General features: G+C 46.9%; 1 protein-coding gene across 4 annotated transcripts; it reads right to left on the minus strand.

Moving 5' to 3' along the window:
• Positions 1-1,268: 1,268 nt before the first annotated feature.
• Positions 1,269-22,663, minus strand: LOC120848304. Of its 4 annotated transcripts, none has more exons than XM_042288103.1 (5): positions 22,607-22,663; positions 13,755-14,026; positions 12,891-12,942; positions 10,490-10,595; positions 1,269-1,686 (listed from the first exon to the last, which is right to left on the minus strand). In XM_042288103.1, the coding sequence occupies exons 2-5, from the start codon at positions 13,962-13,964 to the stop codon at positions 1,608-1,610; spliced, it is 447 nt and encodes a 148-aa protein (XP_042144037.1). In that variant the 5' UTR covers positions 13,965-14,026; positions 22,607-22,663; the 3' UTR covers positions 1,269-1,607. The 4 variants fall into 4 exon arrangements, 3 of the variants coding, with proteins under 3 accessions (XP_042144037.1, XP_042144036.1, XP_042144035.1); XM_042288102.1 differs by lacking the exon at positions 22,607-22,663 and adding an exon at positions 22,136-22,334; XM_042288101.1 differs by lacking the exon at positions 22,607-22,663 and adding an exon at positions 14,701-14,848.

Consider the following 22,663-nt stretch of genomic DNA (forward strand, 5'->3'; position numbering starts at 1 on the left):
GTTGCACACCCAAAAGTTCAGAAAAATCATATTCTGCACAAATTAGTGATTACCACCATATTCTATTAAGCAAAAGGCACATGAAGACACCAGTTTTTCGCCGGTGAGTGCAATTGTGGTGAAATTAGGAAGACTTTCCCGAGCGGGAAGGCTAAGCCTTCTGTTAGCGTTGTAGGCCTAGCTAATAATACGGCGATGAATCAGGCCCCGCCCGGTGGAACCGATGCGGGCTGCACGGCTGTCACGTATGCCTCGGAAATCAGCTTGGATATAAATAAAAATAATTTCATCTACCGAAAAGATGCAAGTGCAGCAGATAACCAGGATTACCCATCGTCGGGAACGAAAAAAACAAGGCAATTCTGGATCAACGTAGTCTTGAAGGCACAGCGTCGACGAGCTCGGCAACAGCTAAACCTAACTCAAAAGCAAGTCACGCTGCCACCTTCGCTTTCGTCGCCGAGGCAGCTGAGAAGAGCTACGACCCGCAGACCTGCTCCCACGCCCACACCCTTTCCCCTGGAAGAGTTTAAGCGAATTTTGCGACCATGCAACGGACTCAACGTAGGCCGGCTCCAAGCGTCCTCACTGCTCTAGCCCAGCTTCAGGGCACCAGCACAATGGGGCAACAAGCCAACAGGTGCCTGCAGATCAACCAGAGCCAAAACACTGCAATAGTGAGCATCCCATCTAAAGTTGCGAAACTATTACTTCACATAACCCAAACCAAGATTGGCAAAGCAGAGCACACAGTGGAGGTCTGCGGACTTGCGCCAAACGATGCAGTAAGGAGTTTTACAAGAAGTCCAAGCCCAGTTTTCGATTCAAGAAATCATGAAAAATATAGACCAAGATGAACTTTACCTGAAAGACGCAAGGAGTGCAGCAAAGCACACCCGGAAGAGAAGCACTCAGGAGAGACATACTGCGCAAACTGCCATATCAGGCAAAATGACACAGGGTGACACCTTTCTAGCCAAGAAGAATGCAAATGCGTGTCTCCAGAAGAGACCAAAGGATCCGACGATGCAAGGAAGGTTGCAACACAACCGCACAACAACGAAGCGTGAGGAGGCCGAAACAAATAAAACAGATTCTCACCGCGTTAAAGATTTCCCTCCGCTAAGCAATTATCACACGGGGCACACCAGGTAAGCAGACGTACAAACAAGCCCTTAGAGCAAAAGGCGAAACAGCACGACCCCGAAATGGGAAAGCAGCATCCATGTCAAGCATCCAAGACGCTGCCAGTCAAGCCCAATGTGGCTTAGGCAGGTCTGACTTCAACCTCGCTTTGTTCATATGCAATAAATTATTATTATGTCCTCGTTTATGGCTTCATGGACAAAGACATTCAGCTGGCTCCAGGCCAAGCCCACCATAGCATTCTATCCAAAGCAACAAGCCCAAACGTCAGCTCGCAAAAAGTATAAGAGTCGATGAGACACGATTCATGGGGCAGCAATGTTGACCAGGCGGAAGCAGAAACCAGGACCTTTAGACAATGCCGCAGCTTCATCTTCTCTTGAAACGCAATATCAAACAAAGAAATGGCTCCATGCATCACTCACCTTGCAGACATCTACGTAGCCGCTTCCGTTGCAGTCTTACCTCATTCCTGATCTAGACTGCAGAGACAGCAGATGCCGTTCAGCGAACACGCTGCCGCTCGAATCAAGCCAAGTTCTGCGGGATGCACCAGACAAAATATGCTCGTGAGCTTGTATCATTAACACAATCACATTTCATATGCCAGAATATCCTACCTTAAGATGACAAGTGCTGCTAAAATGTAAATGAAGACACAGCCTACTGTACGTAAATTTTCTGGATGTTGCACCATTTTGGCATACCTTACAATAATAATAATAATGCTTTATTTGAATCATGCCCCAGAACGACCACTAGGTCATGTGTGGTGGCACATAAAATGGTAGTACATGACTTAACACAATGTACCCCATTTGTAAAAAAGAAAAGACTAACATGCAATCAGGAATTGAAAAGATAAAAAATTAGCTCCCTTCTAAACACTGATATATCTGAAAAGATATTAACATGAGAGGACAGTTCATTACCACAAATCTGCATCCTTACCATCGGTGACAATTTCGATTGAATGGAGGGGTAAAATATACTAAATTCTCTAACAACACTGTTACAAAAGCAAGAAAGAAAAACATCACTTATTTAAGCCACCAGCAGACATCCAGAAAAAACCACCTTGGGACCTCGCGATACTGCTCACACGCCAGTCTTTCTCGGCAAATTACCATGTGCAGTCTCCACATTAACAGTGCGCACGTTCCAACAGTGTACAAACAAAAAATAGGCAACGACAATAGCGAGAGGAAAATGGGAGCTCGTTCGTGGTGCCGTGCCTCGCATCTCCCCTGTAGACCAAACTGACCATTTTAAACCGAAGCAGCGCCAACGGGCATGGCCTAAGAAGTATGAACGTAAGCACAGTATCTCTAACCCTGCCATGTCCACGATGTGTGAGCATCGACAGCTGCTGGAGGAAGCACGACAGGTTGAACCTTGCTTTCCCTCGGAGGGGTGGAAGGGATATTTGTTTTTGAAGGCCTCGAAACTAAGCGCTCATCTAGCATGCTGCAAGGGCTTGATCGTGGACGGCGAGTATAGTTTAGATGACCGTCAAAGTTCTCTAAGGGGCCTGAGTACCCTTTAACAATTCCTGAGGGGTGTAAGAGACCCATCATAGCTTTTTGAGAGACCTGTGAGGTCTGTCCCAATCCTTTTCGTGAAACTACAGCCCCTATCAAAAATTATTTTAACGGGTCTCTAGGTCAGATCATGCGACCATTCAGGATACATTCCGTCGGGGAAGCCACTCGGCCATTTTGCAACGGGTTGCGCGACAAGTTTTAGAAATATAGGAGACATTCCCCAGTCCCTTCCCGTAGTGGCGCGGCCCCAGCGAAGAGAAAACGGGCACGCACGAAACAACCCGTTGTGGAAAGGACGTTGCTCCTCTCCACTTCAGCTCTTAGTTTTCACCATTTCCCCCTTCACACGTTTTGCTGTTTGATTGTAGATAACCTGTTTTAGTCAGTCGAAATACAGTCTTTGTCAGAATCTGGTCACCCTGTTTTTTCTCAGTTTTTGGAGACCAAGTGTCGCGTTTTCCGGGTTCAGGGTCTAGTTGGAGGAGTCCCGGCACACTTATGACACAGAGCTCTGCTTTTGCTGATTGTTTAAGGGCTTGCTTCGGTATCAAGGAGGCAGCCGGGCATGCTGCCTATATTTCGTGTGCAGGCTTTTTTGCCCCTACGTGCCGAACCTTGGTTTTCCCACGACAGGCTGTTTGTTACTTCCAGGATTGCATACGTCTGCTCCTTAAAAACCGACGCCCAGTTTGCGCTTTCCACTATTCCCTCGCTTCCTCCTCTCCCATGGTGAGGAGGAAATTCTGCCTTGCAGAATCTCGAGTCTGGTCGTCGGCCTTTAACCCCGAAACGCAGGGCCAAACGTAAAGATTCACAGAGGAAACCAGGTCCGGGAGACAGATGAGTCGATGGCCGTTAGGTCTCTCGCTAAGCCGGAGACAAGGTGCCTCTGGTTCTTGTAATCGTACCTCTCCCATGATGCTCACAGACCAGGCATGATACTCTGGAATGACTGGCATACTTTTCTTCTTGCTCGATCATCTCCGCTTACGTTTCTCAGCCCCAAAAACGTGCTTCGGTTGACATGCGCCGACAGTTCGGTTTTGCAGCGAAGAGCAGTTGATTGGCGTCCTGCATTAGGCTATTTCCTACTTACACCAAAATTCATAGCATGCTAACCCAGGAGCCAAATAATTGTGGCCCGAGAGAGTCTGGCCCGAGCCAATGAGATTATTCTGTCTCCGTTAAAGCCCCAAGATCTGTACCATTCTTCCCACTAATGAATGTACTCTTATTCGACGTATCTTTTATTTTAAATGTAGAACCTGGGTATAACTGTAATATTTGTAACGCTGTCACTGGACCCATCAAGTGTTCATCTCGTAGTACGTAATCTGCCCACCCAAGTCTCCGATTACAAGCTACCAGCACTGGTTCAGGGATGAAAATGTTTGATAGCTCAAATTTCTTTGTGTAGCAGGAAAAAATGGTGCTTCTAGATAACTTTAAACGACCAATCTCAGTGGCCAATGGTCAGAGCAGCACAACTGACATTGCTAGGTCAGATATACTTACGAAACAAAAGATCTGGTGGCTGTTCCTTGTAGCCTCTACCCAAGATTGAGGTAAACAACAATGGGCGATGCAGGTTTGCAAGACATTATTTACATGGTTGAGCAAGCCAATTAAATTACCGACATAACATTTTTTCCTGCCAGTTTGACTTTCAATCAGCAGGTCCTCTCGAAAGTCATAAAACCATACCAGTAGCCCCATTTTAGTACAAGTGCACTTTCAGACAACTCCTGGAAATGTTATGCGAGAACATTCATGGCAAATACGGTTCCATTTTTGTCTGCAGGTGACAGATGCTACCTCTGGAGCCCTGGCTACTCACCCCTATTTCTGGCAACCCCAGCAAGAGGCAGCACTCAACAACAGCGTGTTGAGCGGTGCGTCTTGTCGAGTCTGGCCTCGGCCAACACCGCTCAACACGCTGTTGTTGAGCAATGCATTGGTAAACTGAAAAACCAGTTCCGGTGCCTGCAGAAGTACCACGCTCTGCACTACGACCCAGAAAGAGCACGTAATTTAGCAACAGGATGTGCTATTCTGCACAATGTTTGCTTACACAGCTCCGTTCCGGAGTCTGCCCCAGACCCCTTTGTGTAGGAAGAGTCTGACTGCGGGTACAATGATGACAGTAGCGACACCAACAGCGACACTGGCACTAGGAGCCTCAAAGAAAGAACACTAGCAATGCAGCGTCGGAAAGTCAGGAAGGTGGACGCCCTCTCTCATCGAGCTTGTCATGCTCTGCGGTTTTGGCATGCTTGCCGTAATCATTCAGCTCACTGGAGTCGCGCTGTGCAAGCTTAATCATATCTCATCAAAGACTGGGAAGCACAGAAGGTGTACAGTTCTACATCCATGTAATGTGGGTGGCTGCACAAATTTTAGCTCTGATGTGGGAAAGTCAAATTTGGGGGTTTTACGTGCCCAACCTATGACGGGCATCTGGCACCTATGACGGGCATCTGGCACGCCCCAGCGGAGGACTGAGGATTAATTTGGACCACCTGCGGAGCTCGGTTACACAGTGCCTTCTCTGCAATAAGCCTCCGTCATATTGCGGGCACCTCGGTCGGGATTCGAACCCGCCACCTGAGGACCTGTAGGCCGGTGCTCTCGCCTCAGAGCCACCGAGGCGGCTTCTGATGTGGGAAATCACTTATTGGGTTGGGGTGAAGGCATGTTTTTGCATCCACATACATCATGTGCTCGCAGAACTTCACACATTCTATGCTCACCAGTTCGTTGCAATGACATGCTCTTAAATCGTAATGCAGATATTTTTTTTCTTCCTTTTTTACTTTTTTTGTTTCTCTTTATAAGCCTAAGCAGTCAATGTAGTCCACTTGTTTGCTGTCGTAAATGTCTCTGTCAGGGTTTCTTTTGGTACACATTTTCATAAAATTTGGCTGATAAAACACTGTGTTCAAAGAGGTTTTGACAGAGCTTTGGTGGGCCGATACAAATTTTTTTTTTTTTTGAGTGGGTGCATTTTTTTAGTTGCACTACCTGCACCGGTGTGAAAAAGTGCAATGTGGTGTACTTCTGGCATGTGTAAGAAAGTGCAAGGTGGTGTACTTCTGGCATGTGTATCGAGATAGAACCGTAAATACATTGCCCTACAATTTTCTTCACCAGTGCAGGTGTGGCTAAAAAGATGCACCTAGAGTCGGTGACAGGTCAAGAACGAAGTGGAAGCTCCTCCCACCCTTTTCCACTTCAGCCGAGCAAACGTTAAAGGGCAACTCCGGTCCATACTTTCGGTTTTGGGATTATGACTGTTTTTAGTCCAGTCAGCGTCCCTGAACTGCAAGGTGCAATTTTTTTCTCGTTATTGTGCGTAGTTCTACAGATATGGACCCCTCAAAGTTTTGTTTGGGGCGCGGCCAACAAACCCGAAACTAGCCGCTCGAGGCTCCGGCAACGCTCGAAATCAACCGCTATGTGAACGTGACGTCAGGATCGTTCTCGTTCAACGAGCACGCACGCCGAGCGGCACCTACCTCTGTTGCGCTAGCCGTCTAAAGATAGGAGGTAAGCTGATTTTGTTTTAATTCTGTATACGTGGTAGTTATCCAGCATATGTAGCAAGGGCTAGTGCATATACCCAAAAGCTAGCGACTGGAAAACCCGTGAACTCGTACGATTCCGTACTCGGCGGCCGCCGCCATGCCTGCGCTATGCCGTACTCGTCGCTTGTATACCCAAAAGCTAGCGACTGGACAACAAGTGAACTCGTTCGGTGCCGTACTCTGCGGCTGTCGCCGTGTGTGTGGTCTTCCGTACTCGTCGCTAGACCTAAATTGTCATCGGGGCTCTGTGGATGGAGCGGCGTTGCTCTACGCTGTGCTGCCAGTGACGTACAGTACTGGGGGCCCTCTCACTTTCGCGCTGCGGGTCAGTCCCAGACACGAAGCTTTGAGGCTCTACGGCGCGAGCTGCGGCGTCCGAACACACGAGTGCTGGGCTGTACGCCTCTGTTTTTTCGTTCTTTTTTCCTCGGGCGCATAAAAGCCGAAGTCCAAAGTCCACTCATCGAACAGCGTTCACCCACACTTTCTTCAATTTCCGGTCCGTTCGAAACTTGTGAAGAAGCACCTCCGGGTTGCACAGCGGGTTGTTTGAGCAGCCCACAGCGCTACAAGTTGCGCTCGGCATCTTTCGAGGAACAGCTGGGCAGTCTTGGGCGCACCGAGTTGCTCGCTAAAACGAGTCTTGAAGTCCTCACAAGCAAATAAACAAAAATCTATACCGAAGCTACACGGGCTACAGATAAAAGCAACGGCTAAACACGCCAATCGCAAGCCGAAGTAGCTGTGGTAGTGGCTCAAAGAAGCGCACTACGCGCAACTCCTGGACCAGAGGAAAAAAAGAGAAGGATACTGACGTCACGGCCCAATGTTGCTTTGGCGATCGACAAACCGCTTGCCGCCCGCTAAGGAGCAGCGGCTTGCGGCGGGTCGCATTTTTATTATCGGCATTAGTTGAGAATGCGGCGTCCCACGGACGTAATATTTTGGCTGGGGTCGTAATTTGCAGAGCAGTCGCTTTCTTGTATGGGATCGCCATTGTCGCGGCTTGGTTTGATGGCAGAGTTATTGCTTTTTGGTGACACCATGTTCCAAAACTTCCTTGGGTTACCATTCAAAATAAACAGCGAGTCATAAAAACAAAACTTAGCCAATTTCAACTTTTTATTGTAGTTTTTAAGGGCAAAGTTATAAGCACCCAAAGCTTGAGGTGTTAACACGTTTAGCCTTTGCAAATAGCCTTTTCTTGTTATGCAAAAAGAGCAGCATTTTGGTGAACCATGGGTTATTTGAATCAGTGCATACTCAGGCTGTCGGAACAAACATATTTATAAGACTGTTCATTTTAGCTTTAAATAATGCCGGTTTCCTCTACTGATGGAAGAGGACAATTTAAATGTAATGGTCAAAAAAGATTGTCAACCCATGATCTATTCATCTATAATCAGCCTCATTATAATCGCGAATGATCTTGGAAATAGAATGTTTGACGAGAACGGAGTGGCAAGTCGACATGTTGTAACCTATAATCACGGAGCCCGTCGCAGTATTGAATGGACTTGACAAGGTCCGGTGACGTAGTTAGTGCAGGGGTGGAACTCACGAAATGTCCTTGGGAACAGCCACGGGAGCAACTGAAACAGCTGTTTAGGAGCAGGTTGGGAGCAGCTAAAACTATGTTCTGGAGCAGGCTAGGAGCAGCTCAGATCAGTTTTCATTGCACTTCAGCTTGTGTCTTAGACACGCACGGGAGCAATTTCAATAGCGCTGAGCAGCACAGATGAACATGAGTGGTTAGGGACCTAGGTAGATGGGATAACAGTGTAAAAGGTGTGAAAACTTGAAACTTTGTGAGCCTCTATACTTTCCAGACTCGTACGTAACGTGTTACAAGATTACTTGTAATTGATTATTTTTACTGCAATTTTGTGACGCTTCGATTACTTCCTTTAAGGGGTAATGATCTTTTTAGTTGAACTAATTTTTTGCTGTAATCGATTACAAAATTACCCCCCATTACAATCTTCCTCATTTCTTTTTTTTTTTTTTTTTGGGGGGGGGGGGGGGGGGAGGGAGTTGGAGTTATTCAGCTCCGGGCAACGGGCTTTTTTTTTTTCGAAATTATTAAGCACGAGGCTGTGAGGATTAGTAGGCCACTTTACTATGCTTCTTTTTCGTGGGTACATTTTTATTTCTACACCGGAGACTACTTATGGGTATGAAAAATGACTTTATCTAGCCTCTTGTGAGGGATTAGGTGTGTGCCATCACTCACTCAGCTTTAAGCGCGAAACACACGTACAACCAAACCGTCCGATCCGACGTGCGGACTGCCGGAATGACCTTGGGGGGCGAGGGGGTTCCGCAGCATCGGAGAGCGTTGAAAACCCTTGCCTCCGACCGTCGTATTGCGCGGTCAGACGTCGGATCGGACGGTTTGGTTGTACGTGTGTTTCGCGCTTTAAGCAAAAACAGTCGAGGCTTTTTTTTTTTTTTTCTTTAACAACTGAGCGCGAGATTCCACGGATTATGCTATCATAAAAAAAGTTTGAATGAAAAGTAACGTGGGAAGTAATTGCTTACTTTAGAGTAATTTTTCGATTACTTCTTTGAGGCTGTAATTGTAATTGTAGTCGGGTACTTTATACAGCAAAGTGATTGTAACTGTCATCGGTTACTTTTTCAGTGACGGGTACAAGTCTGATTATTTTCTTAGTGGCTTTCAGCTGCTCAAAATGCAAACCAGCTCTGCTTATCACACAACCCACACGTGCTCGACATAGTACTTATATGTGCGAACCACGTGACGTGCGTAAGCAACGGACGCGGAGTTGCGCGGAGGAACAGGGCACCAAATTTCGAGTTTATCCTATTGTGCAACTGAATATCGAAGCAGCAGACTACGATTAACGAAGTTATCGTATTCGAAGTGACAAGCAGGTGCAAGGTTAAAGTACACCAAACAGATCTACCGATCGCGTGAAAGCTGCTGGCCGGCAAGGTTTCGGATCGGATCACGTTTCAGTTCTATCAAATCACGATTTATCTTGCGGGAACGCGGTTCCAACTTCTAACGATAAAGTACTAAAAGTTTGAGGACACATGCGAAGTAAAAAAACATTTTTTTTGTAAACAGACCAGATGGAAAAAGAATGTTATAAAATAAAATTAGAACGAAGAAAAAAAAATTTTAGAGCTATATTGACGGCACAAAATGATTTTGTAGTTGCGCCCGTGGGAGCCGCCGCAAGTCATGTGATAGACCTGTGCGCCGTCTCAAAGTCGACTCACAGTCACGCCGCCGCTGCACGCTGAGCGTGGTGCGCCGCCGTCAACTCATTTCTCCACACCGCCACCGCCGCGCAAGTTTGTCTACCCCGCAGCGCTGCCGCCGTCATCTGACCGGCACACAGGTCTATCACGTCTGCTTCCGCTTTTTCAGGAGCTTTCTTTGGGTTCGAAAAGTTACCGATTAATCTTTGTGTTTTGTTGCACTTGAAATAAAGATGAATAACTAACTTTTAGAGACCATAGGAAGCTTCCGATAGAGCGGAAGCACCACGTGACAAATAGCGACCAGTCACGTGACAACTAGCAGCCACTTTTCCGCAGCGCCCGCCGGCGCCAACTACAAATTCGTATAGCGCCGTGAATATAGCTCTTAAAATTTTTATTTTCTTTGTGAATTCCTTTTATGACTTCCTTTTCCCAACCAGGCTGTTTTAAAAAACTTTATTAGTCCTTTGCATGTGTCCTTTAAGAAGTGCTCGAGCTTCCTTAGGCTTCCTTGCTGGAAATCCTTTGTATTCCTGTTACTAACAAGTGCACCAAGTGAGACACTTCGGCCATTATTGAACACTTTGAATAAACAAATATGAATAGTTGGAAGATGTTACAAAGCAGTCTACATTGATAAAAATTCCTTCTTTCTGCATGTCAAGTTCACTTGTGGCGTAATCTAAGATTACTACGACATACCAGTTAAGGAAAGTTGGTCTTCAAATGCGGACACCACACGCGAGCCACAGCAAACTACAATGGGGAGCAGTGCCACGCTTGAGAAGCCCATCGAGGCACAGATGTTGTTTGGTCTAGCCACAGTTTACAAAATGGCCGCTGCAGCAAGAACAGCGGGACTGCGACTGCTCGCTTTTAACAATTCTGCAAAGCGGACACCTATGGCAGTTTTTCAACTGAGATGTTCAAGTAACGGTGGTGTAACCCGTGCCAAAAATGAAATGGAGCATAGAGACCCACTTTATTCGGCTGGCGGATGGAGATTCTGCACACCGACGAGCTGAAGCACTAGCGAAGTCAGTGCGGACGACTGGTGCGCACTTGCTGCTGCTTGTCCCTCTACAGCCTGCAGGAAAAGGGGAGCGCATTATGCACAAAATGCAAACTGTTACGCAACACATTAGTAAAGTTAAAAGCACGCCAGAGGTTTTGAGACGCGTTGCAAGCAATACAATAGGAAACTTTTGCCAAACAACTTTTCACCTTGGTAAGCTCTTTGCAGTCATGTTGCAGAGCAGTTTTCACCATTCACCTTATTAGATTACTCGTAGACAACGAGTTACTGGCATTTTAGGTGCTCCTAAAGCACAGAAGAAAAGAGAATGGCTGTGTTAACGAAAGAAGTCGAGAAGTCTGATCAAAGGCGTATGTGGGGCGAGTAAATCCACCCTTACTCTGTTCTCTTTCCCCTTTGGAGCTGCCTTGGTGGCGTCCTTGCCTGCGCTTGCGAATGATGCATTTTAGTTACACTGACGGCAGAGTTGCCGCGTGACAAGTCCTTCAGTAACGAGGCCAGTTTCCTATAATTACACGAACACACGCTGGTGGCGGAATATTATTTATTTGTTTCTTTAGTTACTTAGAATTACCCTCAAGGCCCCGAAGGGCATTACAGAGGGGAGTGCATGGTTAGTACAGTTCTGATTTTAGCGTTATCGGTGATGGTGACAATATCATCTGGAAGGCCATTCCAGTCTACAATAGCTTCTGGTAGAAGGGAATGTTGAAATGGTCTTGGGAAGGGTAATCTTGCACGAATGATCGAGTCTTGCAGAGATATAGCTGGGCTGGCTGAGGAGAGACTGTCGTAATGGTTCCGAATAGTACATTTTATGGAAAGGCAAAGACGGGAAATTCTGCGACGAACGGAAAGATCAGGAAGAGCTAATTGACATTTCATTGCAGTGACACAAGAAAAGCGAGACTAATTAGAAAAAATAAATCGAGCAGCACGATTCTGGACAGATTCGATTTGCGTTAGTTAAAAAAAGACTGATGTGGGTGCCAGATAGCTGAAGCATACTCTAGTTTAGGGCGAACAAGCATGGCGTAAAGGAGACGTTTAAGGATAGAAAAGGCAGAGTTGAAATTGCGACAAACAAAACCGAGTGAGCGGTTTGAGGATGATATTGTCTCGTCGACATGAACATTCCTGGATATATTAGTGGTTAAACGAACGCCTAGATATTTTTACTGTGTAGCAGTCAGAATGGTAGTGCCATTGAATGTTAACGAGTTTAAGGGCTGGAAGCAAGAATGTGTAAAGCAAAGGTGTGTGCATTTGCTAATGTTGAGACACATCTGCCATGTGTGACACACTGCTTCAAGAGCTTTTTTATATAACTTGCGATTCAAATAAAATGAAATTTACATGGCTTATTTGGCATTACAATCGGACTACAAATGTGTACTTTGTTTTGAGGTAACCTAATTAGATTTATTAATATTAAAAATTTAATTTGCAATGATTATGGAAAGGATTAACGCAAATTAAAATACTGGCTCAGAAAATAAACATAGATCAGTGAACTGAGAGGTATGTGCAATCCAATAAGGTATAAATGAAAGCTCTAGGATGATTTATAAATTACTTATGACACTTTTGAACCTTCCAGTTTCAAAATCATTTTTTGCCGGATGCCTAAAAGGCACCCACAAAAAGCCTGACAGCCTATTTAATATATTTGTAGCCCTCATTCAATATGTCGAAAATCCTTCAGGACAAGATGATAAGTGCTTGCCAAACTTCAAAAAACACATTTTTAAAAATGTGTTTTCTTAGTAAAATTTTGCTTCAAAGAGCAGTGTCTCCCCTTAAATGCCGTTCTGGAGTGCAACATGGTCATATGGGTTTTTTATTAGTCTATAAACAGCACAGGTCATCAGTGAAAAGATGAACAGAGGATGAGATGTGAAGAGGGAGATCATTAATGTAGATTAAAAAGAGCAAAGGCCCAAGCACAATTTCCTGTGGAACACCGGAAGAAACGGGAGAGAAAGAGGAGGATGTGCTGTTAGTGAAAACGAATTGAGAGCGATGAATAAGGAATGATTCAATCCACTTAGGAACATGAGGATCTAGTTTTAGGAAAGAAAGTTTAAGAAGAATGCGATTGTCCGGGACTTTAGCAAAAACTTTGGCGAAATTAAGCAAAACAGCGTCAGTAGGAAAGCCGGTGTCAAGATTTTTAAACAAATCGTTAGTTAGAATAAGTAGTTGGGTCCCAATAGAAAGGCGTTTCCAGAGGCCATGCTGCACATTGGTGAAGAAATTGCAGGAATCCAGGAAGTTAATCAGGTGCCTGTAAATGACATGCTCGAGGATCTTGTAGAGGCAGGTGAGTGATATTGGCCTACTTACTAATTTTCCGGTCAGAGGGCAACACCCCTGTGTCCACGGACTGCTCAAATATCTTTGAGGTAAAGACCGGATGAAAATTTAGTGTTAGTGAGAGCCTTCGTAATGATTTCCTCTATGCCACATGATGGAGATATTTTGAGGGTTTCTATACCGCTGAAAACACCCTGAATGTTTATAACAATTGAATCCATTGGAAAATCATTCTCTATAACAGGAGAAATTCCAGTAATGGGTGTAGAAATAGTGAAAGCATCAGAAAACGCACTATTTAAATATTCACACATTCACTATTCAATATGTTATTAGAAGAGCTATTCACTAGATTAATTTCAGAGTACAAATCTCCAAAATTTGCGAGGGTTGTTTATTAACATATTAGGTAGAGTTTGCAGAAAGAATGTCTGCTTAGAGTTATCAGAAAGAATGTGTGCTAACACCCCTTTAACATAGTTTTTTATTCGGAAGAGCAAGTGGCAAGCTTAGGCCAAGTATTTCCTTTTTTAGCGCTCCTGAAACATCTTTTCTTTTTATGAGATAAACGATGAAGTGGATTATTGAACCACGGTTTAGACGTAGTAGTTTGGATTGTCGAGCACAGTATGGTAATTTTCAATAAGTTGAAAAAATTTTGTCTCAAGGCTTGCCAATTTTCATTAGCATTATGGCACTGGAAGGTTTCATTGAAATAAACAAAATAAAGCCTTCGCTGTTGGACACTTCAAATACACATACAAATCATATCTGGTTTCAGTTTGAGTCTAAGAACACTGCCTTCTAACTTAACTGGCTAAAGTAGGGTTGACCAAAATCAGCCTAACAACAATAATTGGGAGTGCACTACACTACAGTTCTCTTAACACCTACGCTTGCAAGTCGACGGAGTGCATCGACTGCCTCTCTCTGCACGAGCAGCATTTCCTGCTGAACTGCCAGCTGCTGCTGCTGGGTGGCCAGCAGACCCTGCTGTGTGGCCAGCAGTTCTCGCTGGACAGCCAGCTGGTCCTGCCGAATGGACAGCAGATCCCGTGCCGTATCAACTCCAGACCGTTCGTACCATTCGGTGGTAGGGGGCATGCCACTTGCGCAGGACGTTCCTCCTCTCCTCCCTTTGCCATGTCGCCTTCAGCCACAGACCCCTGCATAATATAATTCAACTATGTAACACGCCACAACGCTATACAGCCCTTCTAGTTATACCTGTGTCTAATAGTGTGCACCCTAAACTCAATATTATTTTTTTTTCGAATGTCACGGATTTATTGTCTCCGAGTGGGTCTAGATATGTGCTGCAGCCCCGATATCCAAGCTTTCGTGGAAAACACCACGAGGCAATACATTCGCACCACATTGTTTTGTACATTAGTGTTCAATAAGGTAAAAAGCAACATGGTGTCTGCTCATGATCCAAGAGATTCACGGTACTTATCGAAGCTGCTGCTGCAGCCGTGAAGTCCCACAGCGGCGCGTCCACTGTCGGGGGCGCACGCCCGCCCCCTCGAGAGAAATCCGTCCCCACAAAAAATAATAATTTTTCTTGCTCCGCGTTTAGGGACGGCCCATCACTCGCGCCTCCACCGGCATACCTGCCAACCTGTGGACATTAAAATTCGTAAAACTCACGCAATTGCGGGGGGGGGGGGGGGGGGGGGGGCTGTTTCGCAAGGTGGCAAGGCTTAATGTCAGCCTTGTCACCGTGCAAAACGCTTACGTTACACGTGCACGTGCTACAGAATCCAAACTTCTCTCCTTTTTGGACGGCACAAAGCACTGGAATTCCGACGTGTAGGACTTCAAGAACACCTGAAAGTACCTCTTTTTAGGTTTGGAATTTGCCATTGCACCGCGAAGCCACCGCAACCAGAGGAATGCTATGATTACACGTGTAACAAACACAGACGCTGCACTTCTCGCCTCGAAACTGGCCGAAACAGAGGCCCAACCACGTCTGAACACGCCAAACCAACATGCGCCGCCAAACACACAAACAAAGGCTTTGGGCTTTGGATTGATTTTGGATATGTGGCCCCCGGATAGACGGATAGTTAAAACCACAACGCTGCCGTGGACGGCACCTGTCGCCCTCTTGTGGCAGTGTGAGGTACCGCCAGCAACGGTTTTACGAAAAAAATGTTAAAAAAAATAGAAATGAAAAAAGTATCTTTTTTTCGTAAAATTTGAAGCAAGATTCGTAAAATCGTAGAATTAGTCCCAATTCATACATTTTACAAAAAATTCGGAAGAGTTGGCAGGTTTGCACCGGTCTTTTGTTAGGGACACGAGACTCTCAGGTCGCAAGCCCACGTCTGGCATGCACGTGAGTTCCAGAAAGTTATTCTTTATGGCCGAAGGGCATTTAACTCTCAAACTATTACGCCCCATAGTGTATCTCGCTCCTCCTTGGTAACAAAGCTCTCTGTAGCAGTCCCCGAGAAAACTCGACTTTCACCGAGAAAGTTCAGGAGAAGCGCAAACTGTCGTGCCGAGACGTAGCGACCTAGCTTGCGCTTCTTAGCGTTGTCGGCCACAACTGTCTTCGCAACGTAAAGGGTTGTAGTTAACGTTGATTGTATTGCCGCGCGCAGGGTCACGGACTTCTAGTACTTTCTCGTTTATTCTTGCTCCGGACCTAACTTCTGTCGTTTATCCCTGCTTATGTTGTTCTAGAAAGTGCGTGTACATTCTCGCCGCGAGCGCGCTACGCTCGAACCTTCTCCGCCGAATCTTCGAGATAGTGACTCACTCTAGATAAGACGCCGCTCGCGACCTTGTCGAGTCAGTCTCGCCTCTGCGCTCGATCCTGCGGTTTCGCCGATATCGACGCCCGCGACGCTCTGCTGTTTTCTTTTGTACCCTTTTATTTTTGGCACAAGTTCGCCACATTAAACGTTTATTTCTTCTTGTTCATTTTCTGTTTTCTTTTGGTCACCACCCGTGACATTTTGGTGGAGGTGCTGGGTAGCAAGGGTCCTGATTCCGGGGGTAGGCCAAGGTTCCGGCGACATAGTCGGATCTCGGTCTGGTCTTCGTTGGGTTCTTGGGGGCTTGTGTTCGGACTTGCACTGCAAGAACTCGGGGGGGGGAGCGCTGCACGGGCATGCGGTTACCCCGCACCTCCACCAAAATGTCACGGGTGGTGACCAAAAGAAAACAGAAAATGAACAAGAAGAACGCATGGTCGGAAGGTAACGACCATGCTGGACGCCATGCTGCCCCATGAGCCATCTGACAACGAGAGCGACGACGCCCAGGCGGTTGCTCAACGCGCCGAAGAAGTCCGCCAGCTCGCCCGACTCATGATTCAAGACCAGCAACGCGTCGACGCCGGCCGCTACAACCTTCGTCGTAGGGACGTTCACTTCCAGCCCGGAGATAATGCCGCGCGCAGGGTCACGGACTTCTAGTACTTTCTCGTTTATTCTTGCTCCGGACCTAACTTCTGTCGTTTATCCCTGCTTATGTTGTTCTAGAAAGTGCGTGTACATAATGCCGCGCGCAGGGTCACGGACTTCTAGTACTTTCTCGTTTATTCTTGCTCCGGACCTAACTTCTGTCGTTTATCCCTGCTTATGTTGTTCTAGAAAGTGCGTGTACATTCTCGCCGCGAGCGCGCTACGCTCGAACCTTCTCCGCCGAATCTTCGAGATAGTGACTCACTCTAGATAAGACGCCGCTCGCGACCTTGTCGAGTCAGTCTCGCCTCTGCGCTCGATCCTGCGGTTTCGCCGATATCGACGCCCGCGACGCTCTGCTGTTTTCTTTTGTACCCTTTTAATGTGGCGAACTTGTGCCAAAAATAAAAGGGTACAAAAGAAAACAGCAGAGCGTCGCGGGCGTCGATATCGGCGAAACCGCAGGATCGAGCACAGAGGCGAGACTGACTCGACAAGGTCGCGAGCGGCGTCTTATCTAGAGTGAGTCACTATCTCGAAGATTCGGCGGAGAAGGTTCGAGCGTAGCGCGCTCGCGGCGAGAATGTACACGCACTTTCTAGAACAACATAAGCAGGGATAAACGACAGAAGTTAGGTCCGGAGCAAGAATAAACGAGAAAGTACTAGAAGTCCGTGACCCTGCGCGCGGCATTATCCCCCCCTTTAAAAGCGCATCGTCCCGATGCAGCACAAAACAAAAAAACAAAAAAAAACAAAAAAACACAAATCCTTAACAAAACGGTAGCAAAATCGCGAGCCACAGTTCACAGTTCTCAGTTCACTTGTCGACAAGAGTAGAAAGTTCTATCGTTCGTAATACGGCTTCAGCCGGACGACGTGCACCACCTCGGAACGCGCCCATCTGCAAGACGTCAGCCGCGACCCGAGGTGGTGCACGTCGTCCGGCTGAAGCCGTATTACGAACGATAGAACTTTCTACTCTTGTCGACGAGTGAACTGAGAACTGTGAACTGTGGCTCGCGATTTTGCTACCGTTTTGTTAAGGATTTGTGTTTTTTTGTTTTTTTTTTGTTTTTTTGTTTTGTGCTGCATCGGGACGATGCGCTTTTAAAGGGGGGGATAATGCCGCGCGCAGGGTCACGGACTTCTAGTACTTTCTCGTTTATTCTTGCTCCGGACCTAACTTCTGTCGTTTATCCCTGCTTATGTTGTTCTAGAAAGTGCGTGTACATTCTCGCCGCGAGCGCGCTACGCTCGAACCTTCTCCGCCGAATCTTCGAGATAGTGACTCACTCTAGATAAGACGCCGCTCGCGACCTTGTCGAGTCAGTCTCGCCTCTGCGCTCGATCCTGCGGTTTCGCCGATATCGACGCCCGCGACGCTCTGCTGTTTTCTTTTGTACCCTTTTATTTTTGGCACAAGTTCGCCACATTAAACGTTTATTTCTTCTTGTTCATTTTCTGTTTTCTTTTGGTCACCACCCGTGACAGTATTCATTATTTCAGTACATTAGGTACTAATTCATGCAACCAGATTTCAGGAATATATTTTTTTAATTTTGTCTCATGCTATTCATTTTGCCAACTTAAAAATAATATTTTTACTGTTATACTCACCGCGGTGTTTTGAGATTCTTAGTGGGGACACTTTAAGGGAAAAATCCCGATAGAGTTTCAACTCAGTCGTGCGTGTTGACCGACGTCACAATGGAGTTGGTTCGCCGGTGGAGTTTGCCAAAGATGGAGATGAAGCTGCTCCCATTGGCAATCCCACGAAGGAGATTCACCACTGCTTCTTTCAGCATAGACAGACGGGCGATGAGGTCAGAGGGGATGCACCTACCGAAGAAGCTGCATCACAGAGGCTAGCCTCACCACGTCATGTCATGGCCCTGCTCTTTTCAGCATGTTATTTATTATATTGCGCCAGAAAGCCAGCGACATCAGTACCTGGGCTAGTTGGTGCCACTGATCTCTGTTGTAGTAAGCTGGATCACGGATCGAGGCTCGTCTTAATAGGGAGGAGTGGTGCCACCAGCGCCCATCACTTGACATTGGCTAATGCATAAAACTCTATGGGAAAGACAAAGAAAAGTGACGTTCCCCCGCTCGTAAACTGTTGTCGTCACTGAATCTTTTGGCTGCTGTCGGGAAGCCTGTCAAATAGCTAGTGCACAAACATTAAATCTGACAACCCTCGCGGTTGTTATATAGAAATGTTTTGTTGTCGAGAGTGACTCTACTGGGCAAAAAATGTAGAGCAGCTCACTGAGAAGAGAGTTACCTAGAGGTACCTCGGAGTTGGTGGCGGTTTCAATGAGTCGGGTTTAGCAGGTGACAAGCTTGAAGGCTCTGCTATGATTTCGCTCACTCCCGGAAAGACGCTGCCAATATGGAACTTTGTTGACGTTCAGCAACTTCTGGGCTCCCCCACGACGGCATTATTGACAGCAAGTTTATTTGTTCACTCCACCACGAGAGCAAGCTTGCCAGATCAGCCATGGGTGCTATAGCACAATATTTTAATGGGCATTCGAATGCTTGAGAAATTGCAATTCAACCTCCAAACACAATATAAAATTATTGCAGCACATCGTAAAATACATGCCTTCGAACACTGTGTAGAAGCTTTAATTTCCTTCTTTTGTGTGTTTCTCCCATAGACTTGCGTGTATACACGACTTGCATTGACGTCACATCAGCCACCATTGCTGCGGACCATGCTCCAGTGCCCGTACCTTCCGGAGCACTCATTTAGGACCAATGAATTTCTTCCTCTCGGAGAACTTTGCGGAGAAGAACAGATTCGATGCTGCCAAAATGTATGTTCCAGAGGGTACGGGCACAGGAATGGTATGGAGCCATATGACGTCCCGTGCAAGGCACGTATTGCTTGGTGCCAAGCAATGGCTGCCGGTGGCGCCACCGACAGACTTCCGATTTGAATCCAGCCTACTACAATAGAGACCAGTGGTTGGTCCACGCTTCAAGAAAATTGGTCTATGCGTAGGTTTACTCAGCTGCACAAATTTCCGTAGAACTATGGCAGCAGTTGAAGAAACGTTTAGGGTTCCTGCCACATGACAATGTTGGATGCGCAAGAAGCAAATGCCCGTGGCTCAGAGTCCGGTAGAGGCAAATGTGCAGCCCTCCCCGTCGCAACCTCCGAGGCGGAGTTGCGGAATTGCACACAACTGTTTTTAACACTTCGACAAGTCGCGCGAGCGAGTTGCGTGAACTGCTCGTGCCGCAGAGCACGTGAGCTCGGCAGCTGTCCAGAGTGATGAGCGAAGATTGTGGAATCAGGGCTGCCGAAGCGGCATGTACAGCCGTTACGATCAGACAGGAGCACGTCGCTTTGAAGAAAGCAGGCCAGCAGATAAGAAAGGACGTGGTTGCACACTGCACAGTTCTGACGTCACCCGTGATAAAGTTTTCGTGTCATCGACCTCCAGACCAAGCGGGCAGAGCTATACGTAGAAACCATGGTGTAATACGCCACGTCCTGTCCAGTTCTCCCTTCTTTTTCGTCTCTGTTGTTTTGGTGTTTTACATCATGATGCAAAACCAACTAGCCCAACTAGCCATCCTTATACACCTTTCCAAAAAACACTCAACCCCAGGGGCAACAAACTGTTTTCGAGCCCAGTCACTGAGTTTGAGGCTAGACTCTCACCAGCGTCCCTCCTAACCCTAACCAAGTGGACTGTGATGTCAATAGGCGCAGCCTGTGTAGGCGCAGTTTCAAACACTGCTGGCGTATAAATTATCGTCGTTTCCCGCTATATTTTGTGTTTCATGCTACATGTATTTTCCCGAGGACATTGAGAAAGAATTGTCCCACATTAAAAAAAAAAAAAAAAACTAAACTATTTTTGTTGGGTACGCGCGCGACAGAACGAGTTCGATTGGAATGTATAGTTCTAGTTGTTTGTGTTTATTTCTTACGATAAGCTTTGACGGCGCCGCAGGATTCACCGCATGTGAAACGACAAAGCGCTTTGCTGTCAAAAATAAATTGCAACAGAAGAGGGCCGCAAGGCATGCATTTTTCAAGCTCACAAATAACGTGTTTACCGATGGACAGGACACGGACATACAATTGAGGAAGTGGTAACATTCAAACAATATATCGTACGTACCACACGATGCAGCGTTATCCGAAAAGAATTTATTTGAGAAAGATCTCAAATAACACAGTCACAGTCGACGACAGTCACATCTTGATGATCGGACGGAATCAGAGATGACTTCGTCTCGGGGCCCGTTTTGGGAAGAGCTACCTTTTCTCATAACCGCACCAAAGCAAAGAAACAAACGCGACTGACCCGTTTCTCACCCCAACCCGGACAGCTATATTTGGAGACGACTGAGGATTCTACGCGGATTATCTCTGGGAGGGGGAAGAACAATGTTTGCAAAATCGCGTCGAGGGTCGTTCGACGTCCTTCACCTCCTTCCTTTCCCGTGAATGTCGAGCAGAAAAGCTTGAATGGCAGGTACTTACCAGCCTTATTTATCACAGTGGAAGATAACACAAAAACGGTACGCAGCACGCATAAAAAAAATTAAGTGGAAACTTTCAAGAGGGGCGAGAAAACATTGAATGCAAAACCGCAAAAACATAGGTAGAGAACCACGCCGAGCGGGTCTTCACAGTCCCAGAGGGTGGCAGAAAATTTCTAGCTGATAGAGGGCGCGAGAGTCGCACCAGCCGCATCAGCATCAGCAACATGGCAGTGGCCTAGGAGCGTTTTTTGGAAAGGTGTATACATAGAAAGAGTTTGGCCATTCATTGGAAAGTATAGGAAGCAAATGAAGAGGCGCCATTGGCCGAAAGCGGGCTGGGCGTGTCCCAGGGCGTCTTCACAGATTTGAATGTGGCCAGCCAGAAGCCGCAAATAATACCCTGGCAGTGGTCGCGAGAAACAAAATTAATAAGTGCGTCGGACTAACCCTTGGCGAATGAAAACATGATGCATGTGATTGTACTATCACGGTCATACAAAATCAATATCTAGGAGAACGGTCGACATGATCTGTATGCCAGGCGTCTGAGCCACGTCCGAGCGGTCAGACTCTGTCCGAGCAAAACGGAGTTCGAGCGGGACATTCGATTCTTACACCTTTTTGCACGATCATAATCGAAGCATCACGTAGACTATATTTTCAGCCATAAACAGTTACTCTATTAAACTCTTTGGCACAGGTTAAAATTTTTCGCGCTAACACTGCTAGGCGATTATTTGCGGCTTCTGGTTGGCGTGTCAAGCCTTCTATCTGCGTCTCGTACACGCCCTGGCTCTGCCCGCTTCTCCTATTGACCAAAGTCTCGACGACAGCGCTACCAAGGTCGCACGAACGGAAGAGGCCGGCTCTCCGAAGCGCGGCTGCTCGTGGCTTCGTTTGGCTTCGCACGAAACCGAGTGCGAATGAAACGCAAGACATTCTTCTCGCGGCAAGTGCGTGGTTTGAGTGCTGCGGAAGCCACGCTAACGTCGATTGTCCGGTAGATCAGCGCCTTATCACGGCGTGAAACAGCAGGTCAGCGAGGCTAGCATGTGCCTTCTGCCACACGTGAGTAGACCCACTGACCTGCTGTTTCACGCCGCGATAAAGCGCTGATCCACGGGACAATCGACGTTCGCGCGATATCGTTGGAAAATCTGGAGGCTGTGCCACAAAACAGCTGACGCCGTGTTTAAAACCTATGGGAGCACAATAGTGGAAGTCGCCCTTGTGCAAGATGAAACGAAATACAGCGGCTATTTACGGCATACAGCACACGCTGTCAGGATGTCACGACAAAGAATTTCGGCCCAATGGCTGGGGGAGCCAGTTTTTCGGTGCCTACCTTGTGATGTGAAAGTGTCGCCCTTCGGCCAGTCTTGTCTCGGAGTCGGGGTGTGTCGTAAAGCTGGTGTCTACGACGTGGAACTAGAAGGCCTATGAACTGTGCGAGTAGAACGTCGCACGACTACGCAGGAACAATACAAAATAACTGCGACCGCGAAATGCGAAGCATGGTGCGAAGCGTCGATTGCCGCGGGCACGACGAAAGACAGCCAGACAGCTACGACACTGGATTGGATTGAAAGCCGCAAGTCTGGTGTTTCACAACAAACCGTTGCTAGGGGTGTTGCTAAGGGCGAATACACCATCGTTCAAAAATTCGACGTAGAACATAAACGTCTAAAAAAAAATACACTACTTTTATAAAATTCCAGCATGCAGCAGTCCGCATTTCGCACCCATGGAACTAGTTAGCCAGGGAAGATTGTGGCATGGTTTCGGTTTCGATTGACAGGTTGACAAGAGTTCATACGCAGAGCAGGCCGTCTACATCACCATGACTCTTGTGACTTGGCAGCGGGTCAGGTGC

The sequence above is a fragment of the Ixodes scapularis genome, unplaced genomic scaffold (assembly GCF_016920785.2).
Source record: "Ixodes scapularis isolate PalLabHiFi unplaced genomic scaffold, ASM1692078v2 ptg001158l_1___fragment_1__unscaffolded, whole genome shotgun sequence".
In the NCBI taxonomy this organism is placed as follows: Eukaryota; Metazoa; Arthropoda; class Arachnida; order Ixodida; family Ixodidae; genus Ixodes; species Ixodes scapularis.